Source organism: Oryzias latipes, chromosome 21, assembly GCF_053564925.1.
Source record: "Oryzias latipes strain Hd-rR chromosome 21, Olatipes_Hd-rR_3.1".
In the NCBI taxonomy this organism is placed as follows: domain Eukaryota; kingdom Metazoa; phylum Chordata; class Actinopteri; order Beloniformes; family Adrianichthyidae; genus Oryzias; species Oryzias latipes.
Genome location: NC_136257.1, coordinates 23,744,872 through 23,761,062, shown reverse-complemented (window position 1 = coordinate 23,761,062; position 16,191 = coordinate 23,744,872). Strand labels below are relative to the sequence as shown.

The 16,191-nt window shown below is 37.3% G+C and overlaps 1 protein-coding gene across 3 annotated transcripts in view; it reads left to right on the top strand.

Annotated features, from left to right (window-relative positions):
• fign (fidgetin) overlaps positions 1 to 14,052 on the top strand; it is a 30,762-nt gene extending 16,710 nt beyond the window's left edge. For 2 of the 3 annotated variants that reach the window (XM_004081733.5, XM_011489739.4), the window contains one exon: positions 8,104 to 14,052. In XM_004081733.5, the coding sequence (XP_004081781.1) occupies positions 8,104 to 10,340 (2,237 nt within the window). In that variant the 3' untranslated portion in view covers positions 10,341 to 14,052. Of the gene's footprint in view, positions 1 to 7,245; positions 7,580 to 8,103 lie in introns of those variants that run through there. The other variant, XM_078939287.1, reaches the window with a different exon arrangement.
• The last annotated feature ends 2,139 nt before the right edge of the window (positions 14,053 to 16,191 follow it).

Sequence of the window (16,191 nt, the reverse complement as noted above, 5' to 3'; positions counted from 1 at the left end):
ACATTATGCCCGGCTTAGTGAAAGTAACAACTTTGTTAAATGTTAAATTCGAAATAGAAAAAAATCTATTTTTTTATAATTATTTAAATTGAAACATAACAGTAAATTTATTTTATGGTGATACAGAAGAAAAGATGTGGTTCTATATTCGAAAAATGTGACCATCAAGAAGTATTCTTAAACTTCAGTTAGTAGAACTTCAAAGTAATCCCTTAAAAATATTGAAAAGGACTGTATAATTATAATAAATGACACTTTTTATGTCTTAAGGATGTGTAGCAGTTAGGTTTTGCTAATACAATAGATTATAGTGAAAGGCAAATATTTGACAACTGATTAAATCTTATGAAAACATAATTAGAAACATATTTTAAAAAATGATTACGGTGGATGTGAAAATTATTTATTTTTTAGAATCAAGCATTATCAAATTCCCCAACATCTAGAAGGAATTGCAAAAACATATGAAATATTTTTTTAAAACATGGCTCAAAGGTTAATGAGACCAAAATAAATTTGATTGTGTACAATAAATTGTATTTTGTAAAATAAATTGTGTAAAAATAAATAAAAACTAACACATAGCGTAAATCGCAAATATTTTTAAAACTAACTAAATAATTTTTTTAGTACTACATCTTTATCAGTTAACAGTAGCTAACACTTAAAGTTACAAAAACAAAAAGTAGAGGATGTGTTGAAAGACCAGGATTCAAGGTAAGATTACTAAACACGTCGTTATTAACATAAATAAAAAGACCAAACTATTTCAACAGGAAAGTAATCAACCACCTACCAGAGACAATATCTTCATTTTCCGTCAATCACTAAAATCTCCTCAGCATCAGGATATCTAAAGCACATTTTCATACCACAAAGTTTTTGGCAAATTTGGGGATTTTTTTTCCTCAAGAAATAAAATTACAGATGCCTTTTTCCAGACATGATTTTAATTGGTTCAAAGTTTAGGAATTTTAGGTCACTGTTCACAATTTCCTTGCATTGTTTTTTTCCAAACTGAAATTTCAACAAAAAAGATAGAAGCAGGGAAGCTGCAGTGGTTAAAAAAAAATAAAAAAATCAACAACAAAAAATAGTAGGGGTCAGTTTTGCAGAGCATGGTCACAATGATCAAGCTTGCGTTTTCCAACAAGTTTATAATAAAGTGTGGTTGTTTTTGTTTGCCCTTCAAAAATACATGGTATGAATTTACTAAAGAAATTACACATTGTCCTCAAAATTCTCTTTCTCCTTGGCAGAGTCCACTTTATGCTCTCATTGACTCTTAAGTTCTCCCTCAATGTCAACCATATCTCCCAAACTCACTGAAGCCTTTCAACAAATTATAAAACATAGAGACAGATTTGTTTTTTTTGTTTTTTGTCTTGTTTCTCAAAAATGAAGAGATATTCTTTCATGCTGATTTTACAAATTCATTCCCATTATGACTTTTAATTCTACAATTTTTTGTCAACATTTCTCCACGTCTTTGCTTCTGATCGCTGTGTTGCACATACACTGCCTGCTGCAGCTGCTGCCTGCAGTCTTTTGACATAGCTTTGGCTCCGGTAGTAAACATAAATAGACAAGAAGTGACCACTTGACATTTCAGACTAAAAGTTACTTATAAAAAAAAAATTATGTTGGCAGCTACTTTATGTGTGCTATGTCTGCGACATATTTTACTGCACATATACTGGAATGTGGCTGAACGATTGTAGCTGAGCTGAAGAAGTAAGCTTGATAATTAAATCCTCATGCTCTGATTTCTATTTTTTTTGCAAAGTTGAAAAACAAAATTGGAACTTGAAATCGCTCAAAGGTGCTAAGCTGTGAATAAAATACAACTTTAATTAAATGCTTCAAACCATTAACCTTAGCATGGGGGACAACCTTGACATTCCACACATGCCGCTCAGTTGGAGCTGTCAGATTTGGTGAGAAATACCAAAAAAGTTTCCCAAAAATCTTTTTATTTTTGTGTGGTTTGCTTAATAATTATTTCATTATTAAACATGAAAATGAACTGTAGAATACAACTGGAAGATCTAAAAAAGGTACAAATATATTTTAGTTAAAAAAAAATTGGTATTAGTAAAAATACATTTTTACAGCTTTTATTTTCTCATGTTTTTGGTAAAAAGCTTTAAATTCAACTGTTCCCAGTGAGAGAGTGACTGTCTTTGAAGCTGTATACACTCATCTGGCACTTCATTACAAGCACCTTTTTGACTGTCTGTTGACACATCGAATCAATCAGCCTGAAAAGAAAAACAGATCCCATTCAGATGGGCAGTTTTCAAATGCGTTTGTCGGTTTGACCGACACCAATAACCTGACTCTGACAAAGTCACTTCAGTCACAGTCCTCTCCTGATCGGAGATGAAATTCAGCAGGTCGTCTCAGCCACAACTTACGGGCTAAATGCACAGAGCTGTGTCCCTGTGATCTACACAACAAACATTTGTGATTGTGTATCTAAAAAAATGTGGAATTTTAAGTCAGGAAAGTGAGGAAACAAGGATAGTTTTTATTCTTCTCAAGTTTTAAGTGTAATATTAAAAAAAATGTATCGTTTTTATACATTTAAATCTAAATCCTTTTTTGTTTTCTGTTGCTGACAGGTTGTTCCCACACATATGACTTACAGTCATCTTGTTATTTCAAAGTAAAAGCTCCCACAAATCAACAAATTGATGTTGTTGGCTTAGCGATTACGTATTGTTCTTGTTCTTTTTCCAGCTGCAACAGAGTAAGAAGCAGGCCCACCATGTGGGGAACCACAATGGAATTTCCAGCAGAGGTTATAGGAACTAAATAAGAATTTTTTTTAATTGAATTTAAAACTAACTATTAGTGAAAAAATGTATGCTTATAAAAGCAGACATTTCCAGAGGTACACAACATACACATTGACTTAGACGATAGCTAACCCTACATTCTGTTGTGAAGGCAGTTTGAATGAGTACCTGCAAACAGAAGAGTAAAAAAAAAAAAACACAAGCAGGCCCAAACCAAACGGACAAATAAAACTAAAAAGTCCAAAATGACAATTATTATATTATTATATTTCCCGATATCATAAGCCACTGAAATTATTCATGTGCAGTGACATCAACGGTACGCTCTGAGAAGAACAAGTTGGCGTGTATAACATCTATAAATGAATTAAACAAACTTCCAACAATGCACAAATTTGAGCTTTTAGGAACGTGGTCATTAAAATACTGCAATGTTTATTTTTAGTGTCAAGTTGGACTTTGTAAGACAAAAATGAATGTGGAATTACCCCCTTCTGAAACTATCCTCCTGTGGTCATTTGAGAAATGTCAACATTTGGTTGTGAAGGTTGGCTTTGAATTCAGGAACAGAAAAAAGTGCTTTTTTTCCCAAACTTGTCAGACCTTATTTTGGGAAAGTCTTCTTCCAAATGAGCAGCTGTGGTAATAGCACAATGCTTAAAAGCGTCTTCTTTTGTTTGTTTTTTTTCCGATCAAGTGTGAATCGAACCAAGGTGCGGGTATTTTTGGCGTTTTCCACCCGTTTAAAATGAATCTGCTCCTAAGTAAAGCGTCCTAAGTAAAACATGACAGTGCAGTGTTAAAGTACTTAAATTAGCCATAGTATATTACTTTGAATAGCCTGGCTGATTTGAGGACCTTAACCAAAATCATATTTCTATCTGTATCCAATCAAAGCTCATTTATTCTAGTCGTTTGGTTAAAAAAACATTTCTAAATAAGATGTTATTAAAATGTATCCCATGTAATTGGTTAAAACATTTTCCACAAAAATTTAAACCTTTTGTATGTTTTGTTGCTGAAGAGTAATAATATTATCATGTAATCCTATTCATATAAATTGTGTGCAGGTAGCATACACGCATCGGGCATGTGGTGCACGTTCAATAATATGCTGTGGTTCTTGAATGCACTTTTAACAGATGTTCTCGAAGAGGCTTGGTGCAAAATGAGAAAGCAGCTCAAATTCCTTAATAGCTCTATTTCAATATACAAAAGAATTGGTATATAATTCCAGCCGGCACAACCGCAATTATTAATTTCTCCTCTATGATCAATTTTCTAATGGTTGGTAATTTCATGAATTAAAAGGATCCATACGTCCTTACCAAATCTTACTCCCTGATTGGTCAATCTTCAACTGGTTTAACTTTCAACACATGTTCAGTGGTGGCACGTATTATAGTAGAGCCCGTAAACAGACTCAAAAATGCGCATAGCAATGCATGAACACGAGAGTGTTGACTGTGGAAACCAGATACGTCCATTTACGCAAATTTACTTGGACTTTTTACTGAAAGTGGCCGCTTGAATGCATGTCTCTGAGCCCGATGTGAACGTAGCATTAAAGATCTGCTTTGATGTCCAACTTGTAGCTGAAGTGACTCTCGTTCTGCTGCAATTGCTCACTTCTTCTTGTGAGGAAAATATTGTGATTATAGGTCTTTTGCTAGCCTGACAGGTAAACTACTGTGAACTCACTTCAAGTGTACATTCGTCATCTTCCATTGCTAAACAGACAAGTTTGTCTGATTGTGATCATACTGACACATTTGGTAATTTGTCGTCTCAGTAACCCTGACAGACATCACAGTAACTCTGGAAAAAGACACTGATTACGACAGCTTTTTTTGTTGTTTTTTTCTAAAAATTTAAACGGCTTCCTAAAATCAAAGCTTGGACTTCAAACCACATGAAGCTATAAAAAGAGTTCTAACTTCATATGAGACTTACTGGTAATTACTAGTAAAAAAAAAAAAAAAAGATCTCTCAGCACACTCCCTCATTTATCCGGATGAATTTGGACACGAATACAGCCTTGTTTTTATTTATATGCATAATTACTGTCTGTCGGGTATATTTGCACGCCTGTCAAGTAAAGAGCTCTGTGTGTGCAGAATAAAAGCAAATACTCTCATAATTATGTTTACGTCTAGCGATGGAAATCCCAGGGTTGTAATGATCAGTAATTGTAAATACTTTTCAGTATGCCCACTGCCTCAGCTGGGACTATTGTGTGGTGGAAAGTGTTTAATTATGACATTGTGCATGGTTAAATGTAGCAGTCTGTTGCAGCTTTGCAAAACACTTTCAGTGTGTAATCACGCTCAAGTCTGACTTTAAAGAGCTCATTATAGTTAGTTTTCTAAGGAGCGGCTTATTAAACACAGTTACCTAATAAGCATCTTTGGTGGTGCAAATTGGTTAAGATGGAAATGAGTCTGATTAGGCCGCGTTTCAATTACGACAGCTTTCCCTTCCCTCCCCCAGTTTTATCCACCCACTTTTCCATCCCCCTCAAACAAAAATATAAATAAGTAAGGGGAGAAAGAAAGTCCGACTGTTTTTTGCTTTGGGGACCTCCTACAAGAGTTTTATTTATTTATTTTTTTACATCGACTCCATCTCTCGCTTCCTCCCTCAAACACACATGCTCCGAAAAGGGGAAAGAAAACCACTCCGCCACCTCTGTTTCCTTTCAGCAGCACTGTAATGAATAGAGAATTGTGCAAGCGGTGGTCCAATTTACGCACTAGGAAATTGGATGGACAGAGTGGAGGCCCCACTCTTGCTTGCTTAAAAACATCCCAGGCTACCAGATTAATGGTTTCCAAAAAGGTCAGCATCTGTGTTTCATCGATGGTGATCACTGAACCAGAAATTAAAACATCGCGTGGCAGAATAACACCACCGTAACATCGCATGTCAAATCCTTTTTTTTTCTCTCCTTTAAAAATTGACGTTAAATTACAATAATTACATCAATGGCCCAACACCTTTTCTAGTTAAGAAGCTTATTTTTGAGAGTAATACGTTTTTGTTTTTGATCTAGCAAAGAATCATTTGGATAAACATCCTTCAATTAGACAGGAAATTTAAAATTGCAGAGATTCTGAAAGAAAAGCCCCCCTCTTTTGGACAGCTCAGTTTGAAATATACCCCGGGGGCTTATTTAAACCTATGAATTGACAAACAAAACTAGAACAGAGGCCTTTTTTATTGTTGGCCCATCAGTGGAATTTGAGCTCATATCCTGAGGGCATCTGAAAACATTCCTCTTCTAGAATCCTCTGTAATTATACCATTAGAAAAGACAGATAAATGAAGATGTGAGTGTTGTTTTTTAAGTTTAAAGAGCGGGTTTGTAGCGCAAAACTAAAGTATCAGATCATGGTGATAATCCAGTGCAAGCTTTTGTTTGGTGTACTTTAATTTGGGCGTTTTGTGCATTTGACTCCATCTGTTTACTATTATACTGCTTCTTAAGATGGGAAAATCACCACTAATCACTAAATGAAATCTCATTCTTGTAAAGTTTATATAAGCTTTGAAAATGAGTTTAAATAGAAACTTTAGATACAATTTTGCAAGTTTTAGAAATGCGTAGGTTATATATTTTTTTACATCTACAGATTTCAACAAAAAATGTATTGTGATTGGATGCATTTCCAATATGAAGCATGTTCTTACTTTATGAAGAGTTTTGAGACTGTGCTGCATTGTCATCACTTCAGTGAATTTAAGCACTCTTTACAAGCTTTTCTTTGAATGTCCTAAATGGCACATTGCAGTAAGAGTACAATCTCTCATTGTTATCTGTGTACAATGTATGTCATTGACTAACTGGGTCTTGAGTGTTAAGGAGCTCTTCATTTTTATTTTTTTTTACAAAAGCAATAATCCAGCTTCTTCCACTCTCAGTAATGGCTCTGATTCTTGGCAGATATTCAAAAGCCAGTTGCTGTTTCCCAGGCCGTGTTTTGAGTATAGGAAGATTTTAGTTGTTGTTGTTTTGTGCAAATTTGGCACAGGAAATCTCCCACTTCTAGAGCAAAACCTGTTTACATGGCTTTAAAAAACACAGTTCACACAAAATATAATATTTATTTTATTTTCACCCCCACCAGTTCCAACTGCTTTTGTTCATCCAATGTCCGTACCTTCATTTTTTTTTACTCAGGTTTTTCCTTTTTTTTTTTTTTTTTTTTAATCATTAGCCTGGACAGTTGACAACTACGCAAGCTATAGCATTGATCGCTTTGACTAAAACCATGTAAATTAGCACAATTAGTGAAGCATCATCCTGCTAATTAGCTGCTGGTGTCTCGGGTGGCAGGTTGGTAATGGCTGAAACAGAGGCAGAAGAAAAGCTGAAGACAAACGCTGGATGTGTAATCGCCCCGGACAGTAGCTGCTTTTGTTTAAATTGTGATATGGGCTTAGACCTGCTCAAATGTAAACAATGCCGTGCCAGAACTTATTAGGCCAAAAACTTTATTTAACAGGTGTAAAATTATATGTTTGATGCATCTCGTTTGGTCAAATTAGTGTTGCTAAAAGATGCACAAAAAATGTACACTAAACCTGTTTTATAGTTTTTTATGCTTAGTTCTGAATGTTTATGAGATCTTCTCTAATAACCCCAGAGTAAAAGATGACAGCTCGAGGAAAAGCTTTTATTTATAGATGGACTTTAGGATTTAACTTGATTACTTTTGTCATTCAAACCCCTTACGGCTGCATGGAGAGGCTGAGAGAGGCTGCAAAGAAAAACAGAAGTGAGCCATGTTCTTTTTTCCTCACTCTTGTGACGGGGAAGCAGTAGGCAGACTCGATGTGGATGTAATTCATGCTGGGCTGAGGGCTTTGTGTGATGAAAGCAACAGTGCGCTGCCAAGGAAGATTGCTTTGCTGCTCTCCTCCAAGCAGATTTGAAACTGTCTGAGAAATGCCTCAGATGAGTGTTGAATTATAGACTGACCAGCAGTGCCTGTGTCTTTCTGCGCTGTTGTTTGTGGATTACGCCATGGTTACTATAGGTGCTAGAGCCTGCATTTTCAAACTGGCCTTAATGTGTGTCCAGTTATTGCAACACATCCAAACCACTGCTTACAGGAGTTTTACATATTTTCTTTTTTCATTTTCATCTTGTCTTCACCTAAGCAAGCACAGAAATATGTATTTATTTTGTTGTTTGCTTAATTTTTTTTCTTCTTTTTGTTATATAAAAACATGCAAAAACATTTCATTTTAAATCATTATGAATCATCTTAATAATACTTATTTTTCTCTGGATATCTAGGTCTAAAGATGCAGTGGACCCCCGAGCACACACAATGGGCAGAGCAGCACTTTGACATCTCATCCACTACCCGCTCTCCAGCACACAAAGTGGAGGCCTACCGGGGGCACTTACAGCGAACATACCAGTATGCGTGGGCAAACGATGACATCTCTGCATTGACTGCCTCCAATCTGCTCAAGAAATATGCAGAGAAGTACTCCGGGATCCTAGAAGGCCCAAATGAAAGAGGTCTGCTGTGCTCGTACTCTGACAGCACCAGTGGACTCATGAATGGACGAAAGTCGGAGAATGAGTCATGGCAGGAGGGGATTTACCCAATGAACTGTGCTCCAGATGTTATACCTGTGAGCAAAGCTGGAATGACAGCAGCCCTACCCCCAGCAGATGTCTCGGCTAGCATAGGCAGCTCCCCAGGGTTGGCCAGCAGCTTGTCCGAGCCTAGCTACTCCAGCAGTAACTGTGGGAGCCACCCAGCCACCACCCTCCACTCGGGCATCCCCTCTCAGGAATATACTGCCAGCTACAACGGCTCCTACCTGCACTCTAGCTATAGTGGCCAGAATACCCCAGGCCTCCCCTCCCCACACCCTTCTCCTTTACATAGTGCCGGACTGTTGCAACCACCCCCTCCACTTCCTCCACCTACTTTAGTGCCGAGCTACAATGCCGGCTCTCCAAACATTCCCAACTACAGTTACCCTCCAACAGGGTATGCTTCACAGACTGCCGTGGGCCCTGGTTACAGTTCTGGGGGAGCACCTCCGCCTTCTGCATACTTGCCATCCGGTATCGCAGCTCCTACACCAATACCCCCTACCACGCTGCCCAGCTACACCTATCAGTCGCACAACCAGACACCAATTGCACCAACACCTTTGAACAGCAGCACATCCAACTCCTTAAAGCGAAAGGCTTTCTACATGAGCGGACATGGGGACATGGACCCAGGCTATGAAAATTTTAACTACAACCAGCCCCGCTCCTCGCAGAGCCCGATGTACAGAGTAGCAGACAGCAGCATATCAGACTCAAGCAGGGGCAGTGGTTTTGAAAGAAATCCCAATGCATCTTCTTTAGCTTTTAAGTCCACTAAACCCCAGATGTCCTCTGATCAGCAAAGGAAGTTTAATTTGCACTCTGGCAGAGCACTAAGTCCTCCATCCTATGGATCAACCAAAAGCTCAGTGGGGGAACTCAGAACTGGTGAGCCGTACAGCAAATTTGGATCTCCTATTATGAGTGAGCAAACTGAAGAGCACAGACAGCATCTGTCCCACTCCATAACAGGGCCTGACATTGGTTCAGCTACCTCGTCTATTCATGCTGCAGAAGAACAGCTAAAAAACAGTGACTCAAATTTGGTGGAGATGGTGACAACAGAAATCCTTCAGCAAGGCTCTGCTGTGGACTGGAGTGACATTGCAGGTCTTGAAATGGCCAAAGCAGCTATTAAGGAGGAAATACTGTGGCCGATTTTAAGGCCTGATATGTTTAGTGGACTAGCATCAATACCCCGCAGCCTCCTCTTGTTTGGTCCTCAGGGAACGGGGAGATCACTGTTGGCACGCTGCATGGCCACCCACCTGGGAGCTGCTTTTTTCAGACTAAGCAGCTCCACGCTGGTGACCAAGTGGCTGGGAGAAGGGGACAAGATCATCCAGGCTGCGTTCCTTGTAGCTCGGTGTCGTCAGCCAGCAGTAGTTTTCATCAGTGATGTGGATCTGCTGCTTTCAGCTCAGCTCAGCGAAGACAGCCCAGTGAATCACCTGAAGTCTGAGCTCCTGATACAACTTGACAGTATTCTTACCTCAGCTGAGGACCAAGTTCTTGTGGTCTGCTCCACCAGTAATCCAGAAAAGATCCCCGACTCCCTGCGGAGGTACTTTACAAAGCGATTACTCATCCCGTTGCCTGATGGAACGGCACGCCATCAAATAATCAGTCAGTTTCTCTCACAGCACAACTATTGTCTTAGTGACAAAGAAATGTCACTGCTGGTTCAGAGGACAGAGGGACTTTCAGGACTAGATGTGGCTCAGCTGTGTCAGGAGGCTCTGATTGGTCCTCTCCACGGCATGCCTGGTGCCGAGCTGTCAGGCATCCACCCAAGTCAGATGAGGCCGGTCTCATACCAAGATTTTGACAATGTATTTTGCAAATTCCAGCCAAGCATATCACAAAAAGAACTTGACATGTACAACGAGTGGAATAAAATGTTTGGTTGCAGTCAATGAAAGAAAACCATCAAACACAATTTCAATGAACTATGAGCATTCAAATACGTTAACCTGAAATAGAGAATAGAAAATCCTCCTGCAGGCTTCAGCCAGATGGTGAAAACGGTCTAAACTCCTAAAGTTAAATTAAAATGCTCAATGAATAAAAAAAAGATGCTCTCATTTTTTTGTACATAAATATATATATGATATTTATACATATATCAATATACTGCTAATCTTGAGATTTAGTTGCTGTCAAGTGCCTGACATGGTGCTGTTTAAGCGTTTTGTTTTTCCCTTATCTTCACACAGTTTTCATTTGTGGCATGTGCTAATAGAAAAAAAAAGCTTTACAGTGTGACATAAAAAAGTTGTTTTTCATTGGAAGAGTGTTTTTTCAGCTGTGTCTGTTATGTGCTCTCTGTGAACCGTTGTGGTTAATTTGAGCTAAATTAAATCTATTGGCATCATTTCAGTTGGGCTCCATCGCCTCGCACTGGTTTCATGTGTGCGTAATCATTTAATTACAAGAACACTGACACACTTGTGTTGAAACAGTCAGATCTGTTCCGTAGAAAACATGTTGGAGTTGGTCGTGTTGTAGCTTTTCCCTGTAACTGAGAACAAGTACTAATTTTCCTTTTTTTTCAGTTCAGTTTGAGTTAAAAAACAAAAAGCATTTTGGTAAAAAAATAAATATATATTATGGAAGGTAATTAAAATGTTTTTTCTTTCTTTTGCTATCTTTATAAAAACTCAGGAATGTATAGTACCTCAAGAGCTTGTACGCAAGTGGGCTTGCATTTGAAGTTTAAGTATCAAAACACACAAGTCTTTAATACCTCAAAAGGCTCAAAGTGTGAAGGCTCTTAAAGTGAATGTATGAAGGTAATGGTTGATTATTTGTGAGATTTTTCTGATGAGGATTTCATGTCGTTTGAGTTTGTTTTATAGAAAACTGACAGCCACTGTGGGATTTTGGTTATACTCCCACATGCATTTTTGCTTTAACATTTTTTTTCTGTTAGCTGGAAAAAATATCTGTTTAGTCCCTTGTTTTGAGAGATACGGCTGTTCAAGGGCAGTTTGGGGCAGCACTGAGAGAAATTCAAAATACAAACCTTTTGGGTTGAGAAGGAAAAATGCCCTAAGCTTTTTTTTTGTTTGTTTTCTTTTGGCACTATCTTCTGCTGCTGTTTTATCATTAGGATTATGTACAGCCTAATTTCATTTTCTACCTCAGTGTTTATCTCTAAAAACAAATTCAAAAAAGGCAGCAAAGAGACAGCACCTCTGCTTTACTGATGAGTAAAACCTATGAAATTCCCAAACCGCAATTTCCTGTGTGAAACATCTATCAGCTTTGCCTTTTGATAACACTTTTTTTTTCATCGTGTAATCCATCCATTGCCTTTAGCTAATTTGGTCTTTATCAACCCACTGGTACATCCACAGTTGCATCATGTTTGTTTTAGACAGCTGAGTCTGTGATGTGAAAAGCAAAATTAAAGGTCTTTCTGATACAGATTTTCTTTCTTTTTTTTTTTTCGGGAAGCATCGTGAAGCATCCACAAATTTGCTGATATTACATTTATGGTGATTCTTCAATTTGAGCAGCTCTATTTACTGTAGACTCCCTTACAAGAAAAATAAACGACATGAAGCGCTAGTTTAATGAGATCAGGAAAAAAAGTAAAAACCATAAAGCAGAAAAGAAAACGAGAAAGGTAGCACTGCGGGTATTAAGGAAAAGAACTGCAGAGGTGCTCAGGTTTAAGGTATTTTTATGCAGTATTTTGCTGAAGGTTTTACTTATTTTACCTTCAGGCATATAATCATTATCATGATCCCTGCCGTCTGATTTGCCATCACCTCGTCATCTCATGGTTTTCATCGGTAGGCATCAGAATCAGAAGCACAGCATCTCGCTGCATTAAGAAAAGCAGTTAGCCTCATCAACAGACGTACTTTGTCAGGCTTTTAAATTATGCAGGATTTAAAGGATGATCTTAAAAACATACACACAACTCACATTAAATGAGTTGATCATTATTCTAAAGTAGATTATCTGAACATTGTTGGGTAACAGTACTCAGAATGGAAAACTAAATTAGATTATTCAAGCAAAAAAATTAATATATGAAAAAAGATTCCATCTTTGCTACAGTTGCATTTTTATTAAAAATTATATGAGTGATCCTTTGTCTTTGTTTTTAACTGAAACACATTATTTGTAGAAGGTTTTCTCAAAAGAATTGCATTTTGGTATTTTGGATTTTTCCTGAAACCAAAGTAAATCCCTTTTTTTAAGTGATAAACAGGATTTAATAGAATTTGTGAGTTTCAGTGCTCTGCCATAAACCACACAGTTTTCCTTGAAGGTTTTTTCCATCGTCAGTGGAAGTTATAGTTTTTTTCCTGATAGTTTGTGTGAAATTTAAGAGAAACAAGACCTCTATTCTTAACAGATCCACACTGTCATTGTTGCGACACTAAACATGGTATTTCTTTGTAGTTGAGGTCTAAAAAAAAGCGTAAACATGGCAGAGAGTCAAACTGCCTTTTGTCCCACTACAACACAAGTTCACAACACATTTCCTTTTTTTTCTATTTTTAAGGGGGTGTTTGAAGTCCTAAGTTGCATTGATAAGGACAGATTCAGCAGAGTTTTATATATGCGAATATAGGAACGCTCAAACGAAGCAGTACTAATTGTCTCCTAGACAACAGAAAGTCTTGTCATGTACTCTGTGTTGTTCCCGTCTGTCTTTCAGACATAAGTGGAGTTACATTTTTATGATTGTTTTAACTGTCACAACAACTGGAGCGTAGGAAGACGTACGGCCAAAACTGTTTCACACCCATCAAGACAATTGTTGATATTTTAGAGGCTATAAGTTATAATAACTTGATAAGACCCAAAGCTTTTATTTATAAGCATACCAGTTTTCACAGTGGCACCAAGTTAGAAATTTACATCTCTTTTTTCTTTTTTTGCTGTATTTATGTAATTACTCTTACGGTCGAAATATGGATTCCATTCCAGTTTTGAAAATCTGCTGAACTTTATGACCATTTCTACCTCATTGCTTCATATGTACTGTTGTTAATGTTTTTTGTCATTTTGAATGTCATTCATTTATGGATTCCTTGAAGTTAGTTTTTTTTTTCTTTATTTATTATTTTTTTATTAAAGCGGTGACATAGGGAAAAAAAGATTCTGCTTAAGTCTGAGGAATCTACAAAGGAGGCTGATTTTATACTGTCAAAGAACAGAAGGAAAAAGGCACCTTGAGGCTAAAGATGAAGTTAACCTGCACAACCCGATCTACGGTTTATTTACAATGACAAACTGCAATCTCTTCAAGGTCTTTGATAAAAAAGTATTTTCCTTGGAGAAAAAGTGGAACTGCTTTAAACCTCTGTGCATTGTTGTAATTCTATGTAATTTGTGCGATTACAATTCAACAGTCAAGTATGAGGGACAAACCTTTTGTTATGAGTATTTAGAATTTTTACTCTGCTTAGACATGTACAGAAATCCAACTTGCACATAGCTGTATGTATTGTACATTTGCTATTGGTTTACAGCAAACATACAAAAATGCACCACATACATGTTTATATGTGTGTATGTATTGCCATATTTACAGTACAGTCAGTTTTCTTTGTATTATCATTTCAAAGGTTATTGAAATACTGAATAAAGGCGGTTTGCTTTTCAAAATGCCTTGTTTTTTTATCCTTACTACTATGTTGTTGAAAAAACATAACAGTAAAATGATGGAATGGAATAGAATTGTTTTCCATAGTTTTGAGCTTTTTTTCACTTTAACAGCAATACTGACAAATTCACTTTCATTAAATCATTGAGTTGTAGGAGGTACTTGCGTGGGAAGTTTCTGTACAATTAGCATTAATGAGAACAGATGGAGCATTCTTTGTAAGTAGGAACAGATTTTTATAAAAGCGAATATGTTTCATTGATCCGTAATATGGGCTCTTGGAAAATACACTTGCATAATGTCATGTATGAGTTATTTCAGATCCAAATGACTTACACTAAGCCCAGAAAACTTGACATAAGAGGTTTTATGTGGCAGTTTTAAATGAAGATTGTGATTGCATGTGATTTAACATAGAAGGATAATTTTTTTAACTGTATAAGATCAAAACAGAACCTTATAAGGACTAAATTGCTATGATCAAAGGTAAGAATGTTTATCAAACTCCATCGTGTAAATATACTACAAATAAATAGATGTTTCTTTTCAAAAAAGTCAAGAAAAAACTGAATTCTCATTCAGCTGCTCATATAAATGCACATTCAACATTTTGCTCTCTGCCGCAGCACAACATCCTTTTTATTATATTATCAGGGTCTGAAATTTCTCAAACACACTCATCTTGCATTCCATGATTCTCTTCACAAGGGCCATTTGAGCAAAAGTGGAAAAAAAACATCAACAAGGAGACAAATAAAGTTGAGTCAAACGAATTACTCTCCAGTTATTAGTGGCTATTTTGTAAATATCAAAGATCCACGTGTCCCAGTGTTCTGAGCTTCATTTGCATTCTGATGAAACTGAAGTGGATGTGTGTGAACTCGGGGGTTATCTGTGGAGCTGCAGCAGCGAGCTGCCGAATCAGACAGCTCCGAAGCGGCGTGGCTCAAGAGGATGAGCCGCAGACCTCTCTAACATCACTTCCTTCATAACAATTAAAATATGCAAACTGATAATTTTCCTTAAGTAGCCCTAAATGTGCAATCTATTTAAATATGAGGAGCTTGCAGTGCCGGTTTTGTGTGGTGCTGGAGGAGGGGGATAAATTATGCAAATAACAGAAAGGACTCTTGAAAGCCTAATTTTTCTGTAATAAGCATACTGTTTCATTTAATTTTTTGCCTGTTATTAAAAGTGACAGTTCTTTTGCTCTGTCTGATGGCTGTATCTGACACAAGCCCATGAAACTGACTGCTAGACTAATGGCAAAGCATTTTTGTCGCTTTTAGATGATGGTTACATTCACAAAGTAATTATGCACTAGAGAGTCCAGAAATAAGGTTTAATTACACAGTAATCGCTTCTGATGGACACTAGGAAGTGCGAGCACTGCCAGACTGCAATCCATCAATGACAAACCTCTGGCCAGTTTTAATTCCTCCTCATTTGCATCATAACCTCGGCACCAAGTTGCATAAATGCTGTTAAACGTTAATAGGACCTGTCTCTCCACTCAGAATGAACACTTAAGCCATTTGGATTCTCTTTTCACTATATCTCTTTCTTTCACTGCGCCATCATATCGCAGACACACATACAGACACACACACCCATCACACACAGTCCATATCTCCTCTCTTTCGCCTCAATTCTCACGTGCTCATGAGTCTTCACATAAATAGATCCTCTTCAGACGGGAAGCCGAGCACAAGAGACAGTGCACGGTCACTGCTGTGCTAATTGGGAGCAACATGTAAAGTTTTATCTCTCGAGTGCGAGCAAATCATACAGGGAAGTGTAAATTCTTACTTTGCGTGTCTGTATGTGTGTATGTCTGTGGGTACAATTGAAAGTGCAGCTGTGCACACTGTGCACACTTGCAGAGCACGTAGAAGTGTTCAAACTATGCAGGCGAAAGGCAATCAACTTGTCCTGGTCCTTAGAGACAGGAAGAAATTATGTTTTTTATTAATTGAAAACTGTTGTTGGTGTGTCAATCTATCTATTTTTCTCTGCAGACTTTTATAAGGTTGATTAAAGTCAAGATGAGTGACTGTCTTGCAATGTGAGAAAAATCTTAGAATAGTCCTGTTATACCTGGGGCATCCCATCCCAACTATCATCCCAGAAAATGTTAGATT